Source organism: Cibotium barometz, chromosome 57 (genome assembly GCF_041138505.1).
Source record: "Cibotium barometz isolate CiBa-2024 chromosome 57, ASM4113850v1, whole genome shotgun sequence".
Lineage (NCBI taxonomy): Eukaryota > Viridiplantae > Streptophyta > Polypodiopsida > Cyatheales > Cibotiaceae > Cibotium > Cibotium barometz.
The window spans coordinates 23,014,704-23,035,542 of NC_141102.1; the positions used below are offsets into that span (position 1 = coordinate 23,014,704).

Below are 20,839 nucleotides of genomic sequence, written 5' to 3' on the forward strand. Positions count from 1 at the left end.
TGATCAACTCTATGGATCGAGATACTTTACAAAAATAGACCTGAGATCAGGATATCATCAGGTTAGAATTAAACAAGAAGATGTTGCGAAGACAGCATTTAGGACCCGTTTCGGGCATTTTGAGTTTTTGGTTATGCCATTTGGGCTAACCAATGCTCCAGCGACGTTTATGATACTGATGGACAGCATTTTACGTCCATATCTGGGAAAATTCGTAGTAGTTTTCCTAGATGATATTCTTGTGTACAGTAAGACACAGAAAGAACACATAGAGCGTTTGCGTCTAGTGTTCGAGTTGTTGCGAGAGCACAAACTATTTGCAAAGAAGAGCAAACGTGAATTTTTTGAAACAGAAATTCACTACCTTGGCCATATTATATCCGTTGATGGTACACGGATGGAGCCAGAAAAAGTAGAGGCTATTCTTAAATGGCCAGCGCCGAAGAATCTCGAGGAACTGCAGATTTTTCTTGGTATGTCGGGGTTCTACCGACAGTATGTAAAGGACTACGCGAAGATCGCAGTCCCGTTGACAGACCAGTTACGATCAAAAACTAAAAACATTAGTTGGGGGGACGCCCAACAGAGAAGCTTTGATAAGCTCAAGGTGACTGTAGCAGCTGCACCTGTTTTGACCATTGTCGATCCAAATGAGCCGTTTGTTTTGGAAATAGACGCTAGTAATGAGGCCATTGGGGCTGTACTTATGCAAAGGGGATGCCCAATTGCATTTGAGAGTAAAAAGTTAGATCGTGCGCAGCGTAACTACTTGACTTACGCGAGCGAGAGTTACTAGCGATAGTTCATGCACTGAAAAAGTGGAGACACTATTTATATGGTGCTACTTTTGAGGTCCGGACGGACCATGAAAGTCTGAAATGGCTTTCAAGTCAAAATGAACTGAAGGGTAGAAAAGCTCGGTGGGCGGAGATTCTATAGGAGTTTGACCTTCAGATACGTTACCAGAAAGGTAAGTATAACGTGGTGGCAGATGCACTTAGTCGCATGCCACAGATTAATGAACCTAGTTTCACAGTCTTCAAGAATGATTTCTTGGAGTCACTACGTGGTTTATGTGAGCATGATCCATCTTTTACAGAGGTCTGGAGCGCTGTACGCGTACGCACTTCTTCACAGACGCGACCACCTCCCTCGTTGGCACGTATTGCTAGTCCGGAGAGACTGGCCGAATGTGCAACGAGAAGGGAAGCGAGAGTTAGTCCGGAGAGACTAGCCGTGTCTTCTGGGTATAGTTTGGAGTCGGAGAGCTCTGACGTAGGCCCTTGATCACCTTTGACTGCCACGGCTTCAAAGGGGAGTGATAAACTTCGTCGGGGAGAGAAATATGCTAATTACTCAACTCTTTATTGAACATATCTACAAGCTATATGGCCTGCCCGCAGATATAGTGTCGGATAGAGATAGAAAGTTCAACAGTCATTTTTGGAGGGAAGTCTTCAAAAAGTTGGATACTACTCTGAGTATGAGTACGGCAGATCATCCGGAGTCTGATGGTCAAACCGAAAGAGTTAACCAAATTCTAGAGGATATGTTGCGTTCTTATGTTAGTAAGAAGCAATCTAATTGGGAAGAGTACTTGCCCTTATTGGAGTTTGCCTATAACAGCTCCAAACACTCAGCGACTGGATTTACACCATTCATGTTAATGTATGGATTCCAGCCGAGATCTCTGATGGCTGTAGGCCTAGAAAAGGAGAAGATTCAATCTGTCAAGGATTTCCTTGAGGATATGAATGATATGCTCAGAGCCGCACGTGAGAGCATTCGTAGCGCTCAGGATCGCGCTAAAACTTATGCGGATAAAGGACGTAGAAAGGTGACCTTTGCAGAAGGTGACTTTGTATTCCTCAAGGTTCCTGCGCAGTCAGAAACCATGAAAACGGGAAAGTGTGATAAAATTTCTCCGAGATATTGTGGTCCTTTTAAAATCCTTAAGAAGATTGGGGACGTAGCATATAAACTTGAGCTACCGGAGAGTTCTCAAGTCCATCCTGTCTTCCATGTCAGTAAACTGAAGAAATCAGTTCACGGGTTAGAGAACGCAGTTTCTCCAGAGATTTTGGTGGACTTGATAGAGACACCAAAGATACCACATGAACCTAAAAAGATTCTACAGTATCGTATGACAGACAAACCCGACATAAAGTGTACCAGGAGGTACTTGTTAAATGGACAGATAGGGATGAGGAGGTAGCTACCTGGGAACGCCGTAGTGCAATTTCCAAAAGGTTTCCCCAGTTTGTTTTCGAGGACGAAAACTCTTCTTAAGGGGGGGTAATGTCACATAGGCTATAACGCCTGTGAGACCGAGGCAGACTGGATGGCCATGTCCAGGGTTCAGTGGGAGAGGACGCCCATGCGGAGTCATGGGCGGCCAGGCTAGTGTGGACGACAGGCCACACACTATATAGCTTGGGGGATGAGGGGCAATCCTCATTCTTCCTCTATGGATGGGTGGTGAGCCAGAGGCCGTCCCCTCTTGTGGTAACGCCCGTAGCGGCGTTACGAGTATCTAACAAGTTGCTTCAATACAACTTGTCTCACAAAATACAACTCTTAACATCTTAAGTGTACAAGATGGGCAATAGTCCACAGTGCCATTGAATGTGCTTGCCCGCTTACAAGCCAAGGCATGAGAAATAGTCAAAAGGAACGCAAAAGACAATACCTCAACATGGGTAGAATAACATGCTTTAAAACAGAACCCAAAAGAGAAAACAAAACCTTCTAAACCCAAGAAAAACAAAGGACAACAAACTATCGAAACCAAGGTCGAATTAAAAGATAGGGAAAAGGAGCCCGTAGTCAACATAAACCCAAAAGGGGACATAAACACCAAAGAGCCAAAAGCAATACAGGATGCAGAAGCATCCACATCAAAGACCACCACACAAACCTCAACACCCATATGTACGACACATGATACAAAAACTCAAAAGAAAATTCGATCTCGTCGCATGGGTAAACATAATGAAAAACTGACAAACCAAAGAAAGTCAGAAAATGAAACAAGTTCTAGTACATCACTAAGTGAGGATGAAACAAGTTCTTACTCTTCGCTCAGTGCACCACATAGACCAATCAAGGAACTAGAGCCCACCCAACCACCCCAAATGGATAATAATGATCACATGACGTATGCGAAACGTAAAAAGCAAGCTCAGGAGAGCATGCTTAGCTTGGTTGAATGTCTTACAGGGTCACCGGTTGTGATTGAGCCTCATAATGCCAATCCTAAAAGAGCAACCAAGATTCAAAGCCTAGAAGAGTACTGCTTTCCCTTACATCACTCAAGAGGAAGCACTCAAGAGGAAGACATACTCTCTATAGAAGAGTCATTTGAGACAGATTGTACAAACTATAGGATTGAGAAAGCATGTGAGGAATTTAATAATTCCATTACAAGATTAAACAATCTCTCAAAACCTCATTCGGAGGAATGCTCCTCTTATGATAAAGCCAGCATCACATCAGCACCTTTAATGGCACATCCTAAGTTATACAAGGACATAACGAACTCTATAAAATAGGACTGTGAGGATTCACAAGTTTCCAAATAGCCCTCATTAAGAATTGTCAGAGGGCCAAGTGTGCCAGTGTATGCATTGGGTACTCTTGAAAAAGCTGAGACCCAAACAAAGGATGAAAGTGAATGGGAATATGAAACAGACATAGGATCTGAAGCTGAAACAATAACTGAAACACCCATGGTTCCTTTGGAAGATTCTATCATGGTATGGTTAGATTTTCTCACAGGGCAATGATGTTCAGTGCAAACGCGCATTGATTAGCCCTCGAGCTAGTTATTATCACATCGTGACAATACACACTTGGGTGTCATTGGAACAACCTAAACTCATCCCTACAAGTAATATCTTGCAAGAGGAGCCAATGGACAAAACATTGAAGTTCCAGGTTTCTTTAGATACATTACTCAAACAATCGATGACGATATGGAATTTAAATTAATGTTACCCTAGAATCCCTTGAGTATGATGTCATCTTTGGTGGACCTTGGATAAGTGAATCGTTGTATTCACTAGATGAATCCATGCAAACATCACCTTGAACACTCTTGCAGGCAATGTACAATTACTATTATGAGAGGAAGAAACCTTGCAGGAGTTGGAACTTCCAACATATCTTAGTGAAAAGATCCCCAGGATTTTGGTTGGATTGGAAATTGCAAATAAAATCACCACAGCTCAAGCACAACTTTATCCAACACGAGAACACAATCTCATGACCCTCGAGCTATGGGATTTGTTAGGTCAACCAACACTCACAACACATCCTGAAAGGATTACCTTTACACAAGACTTGAACATGCCATGTCTGGGGGGTACTTTGAACATACAATATATATTGAAACTAACCCCCTCACTTGCAAGTTTTTTGTGGTTGAGTATGTGTTGGAAGCAGATTTAATCTTGGGGCATAAATGGACTGTTGTTGCCCAAGCACCACTGTGCTTTGCTAGCGATAGAGTCATCATGATGACCGTCAACGACAAAAAGTTGACAATACCATACTGCGAGGAAGAGGATCCAACTTTAATGGATTTCTATGATGCTGAACGCAAATAGATACAAGCCTCTTCCACAAAAGCCCCTCTACACAAGGACCTACCATCTGGGTCAACGACCGACTCCGATAAAGCATCAACTCCTTCAACCCCATCCTCACCTACGAAGTTTGATACCAAAACCTCCCAATCAACAACTATTCCTGAAGAAGTTCCTAGAGCCAGACCATCTATCTCTAACAGGAAACTCAAAGGAATGTTGCAAAAGCCAGGCGGAGAGTTAAAGAAGGATGTCTCGCGTGGCAAGGTCGGCCGAGGTCTTGACCAGCCTTGGTCTAGTTAAAATGGTGAGCTTCCTATGCATTTTCATCGATAAACCTCAACAAAGGAGACAACCACATGCTCAAAGGCCTTGTCATCGACAGCCACTCCACTAGAAACTTTAACCTCATCATCATCAACAATGCCGATGAGTCTCAAACCCACAGCCTCAGCACCAACCAAAGTCAAGGAGGGCCCCAAACCTTCCACATCAACCCTAAAGAAAACTCAACCAAGACTCCCATAATCACGATCTCTTAATAGTATCAAAATGTGGGTGGAGAAGCAGCTACTTGTAGCTCAAGGCTACTATGAAGGTGCCAATCAAATTTGGATGCCTCAATAGTCAAAACCTCTTCCTCAATGCAGCACTTGAAAGCCAAGGAAAAAGAAAAGTACTCCACAACACCGTTCACAAAAGCCTATGCAAGTTCCTCAAAGAACTCCACCAATGCAACAAGTGTGGGTACCAAAAACATTGCTACAAGCACAAGGGTACTACCAAAGAAATACCAAATCTTGGGTCCCCAAGCGCATCACAAAGTCCCCTAAGCTTGCACAAAGAAGAAAGCCTCAACACCAAGGACATCGGCCACCAAATTATAGTGTTCGTCAAAGATGGGTGCCTATGCATATACTTTAACAACAAGGATACTATGATGGTAATTCCATCATATGGTTGCCAAAATCGAACAATGTGAAGAAAACCTCACCACCGACTTCAACCCCAACAACTTCACCTAAAGTTCGACAAGAATGGAGGTGATGCAACCTCCATCACCTAGTACAGAGAAAGAGGAGCTGTTTTACAGGGCATGCTGAATCCTAAATTGCAGCCAGTGGAGAAAGAAGAGTATATGAAGGTAATACATAAATTTCCTTATTTGTTCTACTTCATATGAAGAGATCCGAGGATTCAAATGTGAACCAATGCCTATAGTATTGAAAGAGGGTGTGAAGCCAGTGTTTCAGAAATTGAGAAGGATAAATAGAGAGCTATTGCCTATATTAAGAGAGGAGTTGAGTAAGTTGTTAAAAGCAGGGTTAATTTATCCAATAGATCACTCAGATTGGGCAAATCCAGTGGTCTTTACTCCAAAGCATACAGGTGGGTGGAGAGTCTGTATTGATTACAAGCCTCTGAATGCTGCAACAAAAAGCAATCACTATCCTCTGCCGTTCATTGATGATATTTTAGACAGGGTAGCTGGATATGAGAGGTATAGTGTATGTGATGGCTTCTCTGGGTATTTTTAGATCTCAATTGCTGAGGAAGACCACGCTAAAACCACTATCATTACACCGTGGGGTTGCTTCTGTTACCGAGTAGTACCATTTGGTTTGAAAAATGCACCCTCGTGGTATTAGAGGAACACTGATAGAGTACTTGCACCTCTTATAGATCATTTTGTGAGAGCTTTTTTGGATGATATATGTGTATATAGTTCTCAAAAGGATCATGGTAATAAATTGGAGCAAGTATTTTCTAAAATGGATAATGCAGGTGGACAGCTGAATCCAAAGAAGTGTCATTTAGGATGTTCAAAGGTGAAGCTGTTGGGGCATATGATATCTCAGAATGGAATTGAACCTGATCCAGAGAAGATAAAAGCTCTTGTCTTATTATCTGCACCATCAACATCCAGGCAGCTATACAGACTTTTATCCAGAAGGTAAAATATATGGCAAGATTTGTTCCTTTAATGTCTCAACTGCTTTACCCTCTTCAGCAGGCTATGAAGAAGGAACCATTGCAATGGAATGAAGAATGCGAGGAAGTGTTTGAGAAAGTGAAAGAAGTATTGGGAAGTATTTCCATTGTAAAAGCTCCGGATTTCTCTCGGGTCTTTTATGTGAAACCATCTTTTGGTCCGGATATAGTTGGAGCAATCTTAATGCAGAGAGGAGATGAATCCAGATATATGAAGCCTGTGTGTTATGCAAGTAGAGTAAAGACGGAAGCAGAGAGGAAATATACTGAAGCTGAACTGGTTTTGTCAAGTCTGGTGTATGCATGCAAAAAGTTCAGGTCATATCTTCTGATGAAACCATTTGTGGTTCTGACAAACTATACTCTACTCCCTCAACTGGTGAATGGTACTTCACTCTCAAAAGGTATGATGCGATGGTTAGTGGAGCTTCAAGAGTATGATTTCTCATTTTTGATTGAAGATACTTGCAAGGCAACTCTGGCAGATCTTCTAACATACAAGGACGGTCTGATACTGGTGAAGGAAGTGGATTCAAAGATAGAAAAAAAGGAACAAATTATCATTCCCGGAGCTCATGTTTTATTCTTTGACGGTTCATATAAGAGGAGTATACATCAAGCCACCGGGGGGTATATAATCCAGGATTCAGAAGGCAGGCTGATTCTAAAGGATGGGATACTTCTGGAAGCTGGAAGTAACAATGAGGCTGAATACACAGCATTGTTTCAAGGGCTACACGCTGCTTTAAAACAGAAAATTCAAAAGCTAATCATAAAGGGAGATTCTCTATTAGTAGTAAAGCAGGTTTTGGGTAGCTGGCGAGCAAAGAATTTGAGATTAAAAGAATGTCTGGCTGATGTTAGAAGGCTGCTACATCAATTTAGAGCATGGAGTATTAACCATGTGCGGCGGGAGGACAATCATATTGATAAAAAACAGAAGAAGGAGGGAGCACACACAAGAGAAGCAAAACCTAATCCATATTCATCAATCATAAAGAAGGAGAGAAGCCATAGTCATCATCTCTCTCACACACACAAAAGAGAACACAACATAGTGTTATGTCCACACTACAAAGTAAACCTAATGTAATGTCCACACCACACATGACCAGCTGGATGCGGTCACGAGCTTGACATTTCAACACTCCCCCTCAAGCTCGACATGTCCATCTCTAGGACTCCCAATCTAGTACGGGAATACTCGAACTTATCCTTACCAAGTGCTTTGGTAAAGATATCTGCAACCTGCTCATCTGTCTGTACATATGTCAAATCAACATGCCCATCTAGCACTTTCTCTCTGATGAAATGATAGTGGACCTCAATATGTTTGGTCCTGGCATGATAAACTGGGTTGCTAGCAAGCTGAATACTACTCATGTTGTCACAATGAATGGCAACTCTCATATCACTCTGTAACCTGACATCGTCTAGCAACTTCTTCAACCACATAGCCTCACATGCAGCTATGGCTGCTCCACGATACTCGGCCTCTATGGTAGATAAAGCAACTGTAGGTTGCTTTTTACTGCTCCAACTCACAGCTCCACTACCAAGGCTGAAAACATAGCCACTGGTAGACCTCCTATCATATGCACTACCGGCCCAATCTGCATCTGTATATCCATAGACATGCATGTCTTTTCCTGCCTCATAGAAAAGACCATAATGCACGGTAGTTTTGACGTATCTCAGAATACGTCTCAGCATCCAAGTGAGGTTTACGAGGACTCTGCATAAACTGACTTACCAAACCAATTGCATAGCTGAGATCTGGCCTCGTAATGGTCATGTAGATAAGGCTACCAACCATTTTTCTGTACATGGTGATATCATCAAGCTCATCACCCAAATCAGCCCTAAGCTTCATGTTTTGCTCTAATGGTGTCAACATTGGTTTGCATGCTGTCATACCATACTTTGCCAGCATGTCAAGTGCATATTGCCTTTGCACCAGCCATATACCCTTGCTTGTTCTTATCACCTCAATGCCAAGAAGGAACCTTAAATCACCAAGGTCTTTCATATCAAACTCTTTGCATAAAGAGGCCTTAACCTCATCAATGCCTTTCCCACAATCACCTGTGATAATCAAATCATCAACATAAATGACTATCATCACGATACCATCATGTGTCTTCTTCACATAAAGTGAAGAGTCTGCATTTCCAACCACAAATCCAATACTGACCAGATATCTGCTGATCTTGTCACTCCAAGCACGAGGTTCATGCTTCAAACCATATATTGCTTTCTTTAACCTGCAAACAAAAGTAGGATATTCTCGATGTACATATCCTTCTGGCTGTTCCATGTACACCTCTTCTTGTAGTTCACCATTCAAGAAAGCATTTTTTACATCCATTTGATGTAAAGCCCAACCTTTTTGTGCTGCTAGTGCAATGATAGACCTCACAGTAGCCATCTTAGCCACTGGGCTGAAAGTTTCATCATAATCAAGACCATAAGTTTGTGCATATCCTTTAGCGACCAGCCTTGCTTTATGTCTCTCTAGGCTGCCATCTGACTTGCACTTTACCTTATACACCCATTTGCAACCAATTGCATTCTTTCCTTGCGGTAACTCAACCAATTCCCATGTATCATTTTTGTCCAAAGCATCCATCTCTTCATCCATGGCTTTCTCCCATACATGCTCTCCAATAGCCTCTGTATAGCATGTAGGTTCCACATGCTTCACCATAGATATCATGTATGCATAGTGTATAGCAAAATCTCGATATGTCAATCTTTCAACTGGATATCTGACTCTCTGGGATCTCCGCAATGCATGCGGGTCACTCTGTACACCTGTAACTCTAGCATGTGGTGGCACAATCTGTCCTGCCTAGCACCAGGTGTACGTAAAATAGGTATGCCAAGCTCCTCATCCAAACTCTCTGAACTAGATGACTCATAACCTGTGATTCCAATTCCTTCGACCTTCTTTTTTCCTTTATCCATAGCACTACTCCCAGTGCTCACACTCCCATGCCTCAAACGTCCTGACCATGGACGTACACTGCTACTCTCAGCTTCTGCTGCTGCTGGCCCAGACATAGTAGTAGAACTAGAACTTGCTTGTGGCAAGTTCACAGGCACATCTGCCTCAAGTGACTCAATGACTCCCTCATCTTTTGCTTTGTACCAACTAGCAAGCTCATCAAACACCACATCTCGTGAGATGACCACTTGTCTAGTTTGAGGGTTATAACATTTGTATGCCTTTCGATCGTGTGCATATCCAACAAATACACATTTCTCTGCTTTAGGATCCAACTTCCTTCTTCTTTCGTCAGGCACATGTACATAAGCTATGCATCCAAAAACTTTGAGATGTCCAATGTCTGGCCTGTAACCTGTAAGCCGCATCTCTGGCGTGCTTCCATGAATGGCTGCTATAGGTGTTTTGTTCAGTATATACACTGCAGTAGCACATGCTTCTACCCAATAGTAATCTGGCATGCTCTTTTCATTGAGCATTGCCCTTGCCACTTCACATATGACTCTATTCTTTCTCTCAGCCACACAATTCTGCTGAGGTGTATACCTGCAAGTCAACTGTCTTCTTATTCCATGCTTCCTCAAGAAATGCTCAAAAGCTTTTGAGGTGTATTCACCACCTCCATCTGTTCGCAAACATTTAATCCAACAGTCATATTGCTTTTCTGCAAGAGCTTTGAAATCCATGAACTTTTCCAACACTTCACTCTTCTCTCTCAGAAAGTATATCCATGTCATCCTGCTGAAATCATCTATGAATGTCACATAGTATAAACTGCCTTTGATAGATGGGTTTTGTGCAGGACCCCATACATCACTATGTATGATCTCAAGTGGCCTGCAACTCATATTTCCTTCTCTAGGAAACCTCAACCTTGCCTGCTTTCCAAACTGACAGGCTTCACAAACATGCATATGTCCATCATATTTGAATCTAGGCAATCCACTGACAATGCCTCTTGTTTGCATGTTCTTTAATCTCTGTATATTGACATGTCCAATCCTCTTGTGCCACATATCAATGTCCTGCACAATCCCATTGCTCTTTGAAAACATGGCTGAGCTCAATTCTGGTATGCCTGCATCTAGTTTGAATAACCTTCCTTCCTTTTTACCTTTGGCAATCAATCTGCAGCCATGCTTAAAGTCTTCCACAAAATAGCCATTCTCATTGAATCTTACTTGTAGTCCCTGCTCAACCATTTGGCCTACTGATGCCAAATTCTTTGTAATGGATGGTACATATAGCACTTCTGACATATTCTTCACATTTCCATCATGCATCCTCAAAGGCACACTGCCAACATGTGTTATAAGATGCTGAGTATCATCTCCTGTGACCACATAACCATTTGTACCCAATGGTTGCATCTTCTCAAACCACTCACCATGACATGTCATGTGGTTTGAGGCACCCGAATCCATATACCATGACTCATCTCTAGCATTCTGAGAATCCATTGTCCCCATAATGTGCTTCATTGCAAAAAGATGATTTGAACTCCCATCATTGTTACTAGTAGATGCATAATTTCCATGTGGTCTTCCATTCCTGACATCATTCTGCTTTTTGTAACACTCTACCACGAGCACCTGTTCCAACTCTCCCCCTATGGGATTGAAATCCACGACCTCCACGTGGTCCAAATGATGACTGTGAATTTTGAAAATTCTGATTTGATTGTGGTTGAGTAAACCTGTCATTCCAACCACGTCCTCCACGGCCTCGAGGGGAAAATCTCCCCCTGCCTCGAGAGCCTCTAGATGAGTAAAAAGCATGATTCCTTGCATGCTCATCATTACTGGATGAGGATGCACCACCTGTAATATTCATACCACCAAGTCCAAGCTTTAATTCTTCCACAATGAGCAATGACACAAGCTCATTAAAGTCTGGCATTCCTCCCAACCTTACTAAGATGGAAGTATCAAAAGATTTTTACTCCCAGCCTAAACCACGCAATGTGAGAGCAACCAAATCATCATCATCCATTGGGGCATGAATTGATGATAGTGAATCTGCATAACCCTTGATTTCCTGTTGCAGTAAAATCTGGTACACAATTCTCACCCTTTCATTTAGTTTATGGAAAAGAAGCACTCATGCCTATTAATGTGGAAATTTCAGCTTTGAAACTTCTGGTTGAAGAAGGGCATGAACCTATTAACTGTTACAAGGAAAGATTACTGGCCTTGCAAACAGTCCAGTTGGACAGAGAACTAGCATTTGATCATTATGCAGCTATGCAATTAAAAAGACAAGAGAGAGAGAATGAGAAGGTGAAGCAGAAAGAAATTCAAGAGGGTGATCTGGTTCTCAGATATAATAGCAAGCTGGATAGTACTTTTCATACTGCATTCCAGACAAAGTGGGAAGGTCCGTATAAAGTTGAGAGAAAATTTGATAATGGGAGTTATCAGCTTGCTGATTTGAATGGAAAGAAGCATAAAAGGAGAGTGAATGGTTTACGACTGAAGAAATATTTTGCTCGATTGATGTTAGCCGTGAAAGAAGAAGATCGGGAAGCTTGTCATGCATGTCAGGAGGTTGTGGAAGATACAGAGGAAAATCTGAATATTTCATCCCTGTTTGTACAGCTGCTGGACATGAATGTCTCAGCAGAAGTAGGGGGTTGCTAAATATGTGTGGACAAAATAGGAGTTGGTAATATGTACATACTGTGCAGAGTACTGAGAGTATCACGAAGTATATAATTAGTCTGGGTCAGCTTTGAGTTTTATTTGAGATAAAATTTGTTGGGTAAGGGAAGTGGAAAGCACAAACTTGTCCGGCGCGTGTTATGCTGGAGATGGTGTCAGCCATTCGATTGCTTTGTATGTGTCCGACACCAGATTGTATTTGAAGGTATGGAAGCATGGAGGAGATTAATTGTTGGGATGCCCATTACATGTGTGCATGAGCCAGATCTAAAAGGAGCATAAATGGAAGGTGATGAGGGACGTGTGCATGGCAGAAAAAGGTGGCACAAGAGCATTCAATGGAGAAAATACCAAATTGGGCCAGAATGGCAAATTCTTCGAGAAGAGCACATGTCGATTGTTGCAGGTGGGCCACCTAGATGTGAACGGGGTATTTGGCAAGAAGCGTGGGGTTTTTAGGCGACTGTAGAAGGAACCGCCTCGGGGAACCAAAAAAGGAGGGTCGTGAAGAGGACGGCCTGGGGGTGTGCGCAAGGGATGATAAAAGAGTGGTTTTGTGTTTTGCTGGAGCTGTCTGCAGGTGGTGGACGACGCTTGGGGGACGTCGACAGTAGGCCGAGGATACAGAGGGACTTAAGAGGTACTGCGAGTGCGCGGAGCATTAGGGCAAGGACGTAAAGGTGTTGGCTGCGGCTGCTGAAGACAAGTGGAGGACATCGATAGGCTGGAGAGACAGGTTTTTGGGTTGGTGGTAGCGCAAGCGAAGAGAGAGGGGGGGCCGCCTCTGGTTGTGGTAAGAGAGAAGAGCCGCCTCTGATAGGCGAAAAAGGTGAGAAGGTGTTGCTGTGAAGCACCTCGGCTAGTAGCGAAGGAAGAGAGTAGCGAAGGAGTGAAGGAAGTGAACGTCCACTGCAGAGGAGTAGGGGGATTGAGAGCGTCGTGGTGGTTGGCGATGATAGAAACGTATGGCTTGGTTTTGCTTGTAGCCGAGAGAAGTTGGTAGCAAAGAGAGTGGAGGGCAAAGTGCCTTGGCGTCGGCGAAGGCAGCTGCTGGTGCGACAGAGAAAGAGAAAGTTAGAGGCTGCTGTGGTGACTGATGGTTCCGTCGACTGTGAAGGAGCCGCCTTAGTACTGTCGAGTGGGCTGGTGGCTGGAGCGACAAGTGCGCGGAGCATTAGGCAAGGACGTAAGAGCAGGTTGGTGGTGTTCGCGCAGCTGCTGATGCCGGAGAGAAAGTTAGTTTTTGTGTGAGAAGGTCTGATGAACGTGTGGTACATGGGGGTGGTTGCCGCCTCTGGTCAATGAGGAGTTTTTTGGAAGAGGTGTTGATTTGGTTTTGCTTGGCTAGCAGCGAACAGTGATTGGGTCTAGGAATGTTTGAGCAAAGGGGAGAGAGTGTGGTTTCTCTGGTGAATTATCCTCTTCTGGAGACTCAGGCCAGAGTTGTAAATTCTCTTGCTTTACATTCTCCTAGTAGTAGAGCTCCATCCCCTCCCCCACTCATTGTACTTACTGCACACCTAGATTCAGCTTTTTAGTTCAGTACTTTTTCATTTTGTTGGGATGACAGAGGATACCCCAACACAGGTACACTGATTTGTCTCATAGGTCGAGTTTAGTCTTTTGGAAGACGTTAGGAAGACGTTAATAAAATCTTTCTTTCTTTCTTTCTTTCTCTCTCTCTCTCTCTCTCACGCATGGCTAGTTGACTTGCACACATATGAGCACACAAATGTACATGCTTCCTATATTTCTTGCTCGGGTATGGCTAGCACACCTGAGAACACACATGCAACACACGATCTCTCATTTCATCCTTGAGAGAGTCATACATGGGTAGACAAGCCCTTTAAGGTGGTCCTAAAGAGCTACCCACATTGCCCCTAACCTCTCCCATCCGTGGGTGGAATACCATTGCCTTGAAGTAGTGCTTCTCCTAATCCACCACATCCCACACCATTTTTATGCACTTTGTAAAAACCCCAACCTCTCTGGACATCTTTAAAAACTTTATTATCAATAGCTCCCAAGCCAACTCTAACCTTAAACTTAACAAATTTGGATTGTAATCTACACAATTGATTAAGTGACACAAAACATCACCTTTTTCATAAATTTAACTTCATAGCTCCCCCAAGCCCCCCCTCCCGTTCTCCCTTCTCCACTATAGGAGGTGAAGCTGTACACTAGAAAAGTGGCCAGGCACCTTTGTATAGTCAAGGTGCATTCGAGGTTTTTGAACATGTATTTTCCATCTTATAGCTACCTTTTTCTTCATCAGCACTTAAATCTCCATAACCTTTGTCTTCAAAAGCCATAAGAAAAGATGTCAAGTCCCTCCCTCTCACGTATGGAGCTTGTAGCAAGTTCTCTTTTACAACAAAAATTTCTACCATAAATTGTCAACTTTGATCAAAGAGAGGTCCTGAAGTTCATGCATTTTCCCTCAGTTAAATGCTTGTCACCATCCTTCCTTCTCCACATTGTAAACATGTTCCAAGTAGAGAGATCAACCATGTGATGTGAAGCACAACAAAATAATATTTGAAAATCGCCTTTCCAGTGTTACAAATTGTCTAACAAAGTTTTAAAAAAAACTTATTTGCTAAGTGAAGATGAAGCTAAACATCGCATATGACATCAAGACAAACAAGAGAAGATGAAGCTAAATGTTGCATATCACAACAAGACAAACAATTTCTACATATATTGATCCAAGATAGCTTGTATCACCATCATGCCACGACAATAAAAGCTCCTTAGTTCTTCAAGCAAAGGGGAAATGCCCAAATGTATTCATTGATGTACACACATGCACCATACACATGTAACTAGTGAATAACACTTAGCAATCCTCAGGTCATCTGACATACAAGTGCATATGGTTTTGGCCGTACTGCACTTTCAATTTGTAGTCACACTATTTTATGTATATTCATATATAGATTGATGGTGATGACCAGTGCCTCGAAAAAAAAAATTTTCCTAAAATTTACAAAACCTTCACCTACAACTCTGAGAAATTATTAATAATGATTTTTAAAAAAAATTTGAAGGTTTTTATTCTATAACCTCTCAAAAAATTTATATTTACAGATATTTATATCTTTAAATATAAATTTTGAAAGTGCAATTACACTGTACCTGGGTTTTTTCGCCACACTAGTGACGACCTATCGTGCACATCCAAGGCGCTTCAATACAACCAGTCATGCACTCGAAGTTTTTCACGTAGACTTGGCATCTCAGGTCGGTTCTTTTTAATGTATAAAATAACATGTACTGTAAGTCTATGAGCTGTCTCTGACCGATGCTACCATGATGGCTATCATCGCAGCCAATTAAATGCGCATGTTATCGCACCCACATGCATCATGCATACAAGACAGGGTTCGGGAAAAGTCGGGTTCGCTTCAACCTTGGGCCGGTTCAGATTGTGCAAATACCTGTTCATCTAGAGTCGGGGAGGAACTTCAACCTTGGGCCGGTTCAGATTGTGCAAATACCTGTTCATCTAGAGTCGGGGAGGAAGTGGTAATTTGTTCAAAAATTCCATGAAAAGGATTGAAACCTCGTGGAGCTTTTTCGAAAAAGATTCCGGCCGGTTCACACTAGCACTAGGAGGATTAATTTATAAAGTATATAATATATAATATATAAATTATACAATATAGTATATAATATATATTATACTATATTAATATTAGTATATAATTTATAGCTTTATAGACTATAGTAATACTATATACTATATAGAATTTAAATTTTATTCTGCAAACCGAAAACGTTGCAAGTTGCTTTTTTTAGACTAGGCTTATCTTCAATGAAGTCCACACACCAGCGGCCACAAGGCTATCCTTTACGGTTCAAACTTCACCGTTCAAGCTTGAGCCTTGCATTGAACAACACTGCAACCTGCTACTGCTGCGCCCGCGCCCTCAACCATTCAACGCACCACCGTGGTCCGTCAACGTGCTGCTGCTGCTGCGCCCTCAACTATTCAACGCACAAGCCTCCAGCAATCGGGTTAGTGCTAGCGCTCACTTTTGTAATATGTATATTTGCTTGAAATTAAAGCTTTTCGAACCCTGAGTGGCGGCGGCAAGGGATACGGTGGCTACGGGCACGGAGGTGGTGGGGGTTGGAAAGGAGCTGTAGCAGCTTGCCTCTGAAACGGAAGTCGGCCATTGAAGCACCGAGGCCCTACGTATGTATGGTAGAGTTAGAGGCTGCTATGGAGTAAGGTACCTCAAGGCTCAGGTAATCTCCCTCCTTAGCCGCCGTCACCAGCCAGGAGCCGGCGCCTCCTTCCCCTGTCGTCTCCCCCCTTCCTCCAGTCGTCGCCCTCGTCCCTCCTATGGCTTAGTCCTCGCCCGACCATGTTTCCTCTCCCTGGCTCAAAACGAGCACGTACCACGCGCACACAGCGAGAGAGAGAGGTGATTTTGCCTCGCCTTAGTGCAGTGGTAACTTAGGCTTGCTTGCCTAAGGCCTTGCTCTGCGTGCACGGTGCGATGCAACCTGGGCCTTTGTCTCCGTTCACAGAGTGAAAAAGCACTGCTGGACCAGGGTGGCAGGGCACAATTCTGCAAATTTAGAAGACTTATTACGCATGCGACGCGAGTATCTCACAGAACCAAAAGGACGCCGGCGGCCGCCCTCTCTCTCTCTCTCTCTCTCTCTTCTTGGCCAATTTTGAACCACAAAACAGACGTGAGGGCCGAAGGGAGACGTGGCAGGTTAGGGCTCCGAGTGAAGCGCCGCTCCCCATGACCGAATATCCTCGTACATATATGCCACCTAACCACCAATAGCAGAACCACCCCCCACCTACACAAATTCTCACAAGGATTATTTGAATTTTGGCCTGCCATGTTCTACGTAGGCCTCAGCCTTCCTAATGAATTTTAACCACCCAAAAAAAATTAAAACTGCCACATACCACATTGCAATGCATAAACGTCCCAGATCCGATGGTATTTCGGACCACCGATGAGCTCATGGGTTAGAAATCCCACTCTAACCAACCACCACTAGTGGCATATGATATATCTCAATAGTCACGAGAAATAGGTTAGTAGAGTTGCCCAGATGATATACAGCTAGAGTTTACGCTCGCGGGCACCCAAAAGTTCATGGCCAAGTCTGCGTTTATGCTTATTGCACATATAAAAATGGTAGAATCAAAATCAAATGAAAGAAGCATCAAATAAAGATCCTAACTACTACTAGGCTACCATCGCTAGGCACCAACTAGTGTCAAAAAAAACTTTTTCCCATCCAACAAAAATAAGGATAACAATTCACCCTAATCGGTTTTTCAATTTTGAATAGAAAAAATACATAATATCCATTTCTATAACTAAAAGAGAGAGAGATAGAGAGAGAGACCCAAACCTTTTATAGTAATGCATGCTTGTGTGTGTATGTGTATATGTGTGTGTGTGTGTGTGTGTGTGTGTGTCATAGATATTAGAAGTTCTTATTCCTTATGTATAATACATGTGCATGGGTGTGTTTTTCGATTGATGTATGTACTATGCTTGTTTATCTATCTAGGCATACCTAAAGGCTTGTGTGTGTGTGTGTGTGTGCCCGTGCGCATGCGAGGTTCTTATTCTTTGTATTATGAAATTGTAGAAAAGGTGTCTATTTTGAGGTAAGGTTTATGCTTCATCATGGCACCTAAATCAAAAGATAAAAGACAAGGTACACTTCTTACTTGGGCTAGCATTGATGTAACTAACATTTCTAAAAAGACTAAAAAGATTGTTGAGAATGAATCTGGTCCATCATCAGCTTGTGAGAGTGTTGCTAATGTTACTGATGAAGCCTTGAAGTGTATGTCTCTTGAAGAGAGGGCCGAGTATGATCGAAAAAATGAAAGGCGTGCACTCTTTCAAAAAGAATGGCTAGATGATTATAAGTGGCTCGAGTATGATGATAAGGAGGTGAAATTATTTTGCAAATTTTGCTTAAAGTATCCTCATCCACATTCTGCGTATTCCAAAGGTGGATCGATAAACTTCAAGGTAAGTAATTTTAAGTCTCATGCACATACTGATTGTCATAAGGCAGCTATGAATGCCGTGCTTATTGAGAATAAAGATTGCATTCAAAATAGTATGCAAAAAGTAGTAGAGATAAAAGATCAAGCGTTATTATGTTTGTTTAGAGGTGCATATCTCATTGCAAAGAGAAACATGGCATTTGCAGATTTTCCTCATATCATAAAATATGTGCAAGATTGTCATGCTCCATATACTACTACTCTATATAATGATGATAAAGCATGTGCTGAGATGATATTTTGTATGGCAAAGTGTCTTATGGATTTTATCATAAAGAAGGTTGCAGCTAGTCCATGGTTTGGAGTTTTAATTGATGAGTCTAATGATATCTCTCGACATGATCATATGGTCATTTATCTTTCTTATCTTGAGAGTGCTTGTATTCCCAAAATGAGCTTCTATGGAATTGTGCGTATTCATGATGGTACTGCTAAATCTATTTATGAGGCGATTCTTGAAGAGCTCAAGAAAATGAACCTTGATTTTTCTAAATTTGTTGCTTTTGGGTCTGATAGATGTGCTACAATGGTAGGAAAAGATAATGGAGTTCAAGCATTGCTTAAAAAACATGTGAATCCTTTCTTGACTTCGATACATTGTGTAGCGCATCGTGCCGCTTTAGCAGTATCAAATGTGGCCAAAGAGATGGAGTATTGCAAAAAGCTTGACAAACTAGTCAATGCTATTGCAAGCTACTTCAATGAAAGTTCCAAGAGATTAGAGGGCCTTGAAATCATGCAAGCTGATCTTGCATGCCCTATTCTTCGATTGGAACACACATTTGATATTAGATGGCTAAGCAGGTATCGAGCGGTAAGTATAGTTGTGAAATCTTTGGATTCTATTCTTACCATTACAAAGACTGAGGCCCCTCATATTTACCATGATTTATCAGATTTTGAGTGTCTTTATTGCTTGCATTTTATGGCTGACATTTTAAGAGGATTAGCTACTTTGAGTCAAATGTTCCAAAAGAAATTTGTTGATGTCACTACTGTTGAAAGTCTTGTACACAATGAGATTGCTTGCATCAAACAATATTATGTGGATGCCCCAGATGTTGATATAAATGCTTATACATATGGAGTGAATGGATATGCTAGTTGTTTTAGGGTGTTTCAACTTTCAAGTAAGAATGCATAATGATACTACTTTATTATCATCGTGATTGCTTATGTTGAGTTTAGGAAAGAAAACCCCGGAAGTAAACCTATCAAATGAGTTGCCTTGCAGGTTTGTATAGTATTGAAAGTACTTTTAGTGCTTCAAGTCTTGGTAAGGGCTCCTCTATACCTCAATCTTCATCCTCTAACTTGATAGGCTTGGCATCTGTATGTAGTTCTTAAGGATGTCAATTATCTTAGAAGTATTAGTAACATAGTTTTATAGAATGTGCATGCTTCATTGTGAATAGATAAACTTTTTCAAATGCATGTACAGGAACCTTTTTCTCTTCAAAGAGCAATGGTGCTTAGCAACAACCACTAAACGTTTACGGAGATGTCATACCAGGATTGGAAACATGCTCGCTTGCTTCTTTCAAGTATGATTTCTAGTCTCTTTATTTCAACTATGTGAAGTTGTATCAATGGTAAAATGCAGCATCTTAAGGTTTAAATGTTATAGCACATATACACTATGAAATGCATATTATGATGGTTTAGAAAAGTCATAGAAGGATAGCATATTTAAGTTTAAATTTTATAGCACATGTACATTATGAAATGCATGTTATGATGGTTTAGAAAAGTCGTAGAAGGATATGGTCCGCCTTCTTCAAGTAGCAAGAGGGACTGAGATTCTTCATTCTTGTATGAAGAGGATCATGCCGCCTAAAATTTTAAAATACCTGTTCAACTTGTAGCGAGGAGGATTCATGGCCGGTTCATTAAAAAAAATTTCCCGAACCCTGATACAAGAGATTTAAATGTGCATATTATCGCACCGACCAACCTATCTATACACATATTTGTCCAATTTCTCTATCTCTCTCTATCTAGAGACAGACAAATTTATTCGCACACACATATTTGTCCAATTTCTCCCTATCTAGAGACAGACAAATTTATTCACACACACATATTTGTCCAATTTTTCTCTCTCTATCTAGAGACAGACAAATTTATTCACACACATATTTGTCCAATTTGTCTCTCTCTAGATGGAGACAGACAAATTGGACAAATATTTATTCACACACATATTTGTCCAATTTGTCTCTCTCTAGACAAATTTATTCACACACATATTTGTCCAATTTGTCTCTCTCTATCTAGAGACAGACAAATTTATTCACACACACATATTTGCAGGCCTTAAATTTGAAGCCCAAGGTAAGGTTTCATAGAAAATTACGTGAAACCTTATCCCTTCATCTTGGGCTTCAAAAGCCAAAATTTTTAAATAATTCAGGTTGTATTGTTATGAAAAAACATCCCTCATATTTGAAGGCTACTCCTCCTTTTCTTTTGAAGGCTAATTAGACAAACCACCCTTCCAACTAGAAGGTTAAGATTGAAGGCC

The 20,839-nt window shown here is 41.7% G+C and overlaps 1 protein-coding gene across 3 annotated transcripts; it reads left to right on the forward strand.

Annotated features, from left to right (window-relative positions):
* The first annotated feature begins 16,069 nt into the window (after nt 1-16,069).
* LOC147606568 (uncharacterized) lies at nt 16,070-20,220 on the forward strand. 3 transcript variants are annotated; one of them, XM_086791810.1, is made up of 3 exons: nt 16,070-16,271; nt 17,886-18,277; nt 19,757-20,220. In XM_086791810.1, exons 2-3 carry the CDS (start codon nt 17,924-17,926, stop codon nt 19,802-19,804), a joined length of 402 nt encoding a protein of 133 aa, XP_086647936.1. In that variant the 5' UTR covers nt 16,070-16,271; nt 17,886-17,923; the 3' UTR covers nt 19,805-20,220. The 3 variants fall into 3 exon arrangements, with proteins under 3 accessions (XP_086647936.1, XP_086647935.1, XP_086647934.1); XM_086791809.1 differs by lacking the exon at nt 19,757-20,220 and having other exon boundaries at nt 17,886-17,954; nt 18,102-19,728; XM_086791808.1 differs by lacking the exon at nt 19,757-20,220 and having other exon boundaries at nt 17,886-19,726.
* Nucleotides 20,221-20,839: the final 619 nt, after the last annotated feature.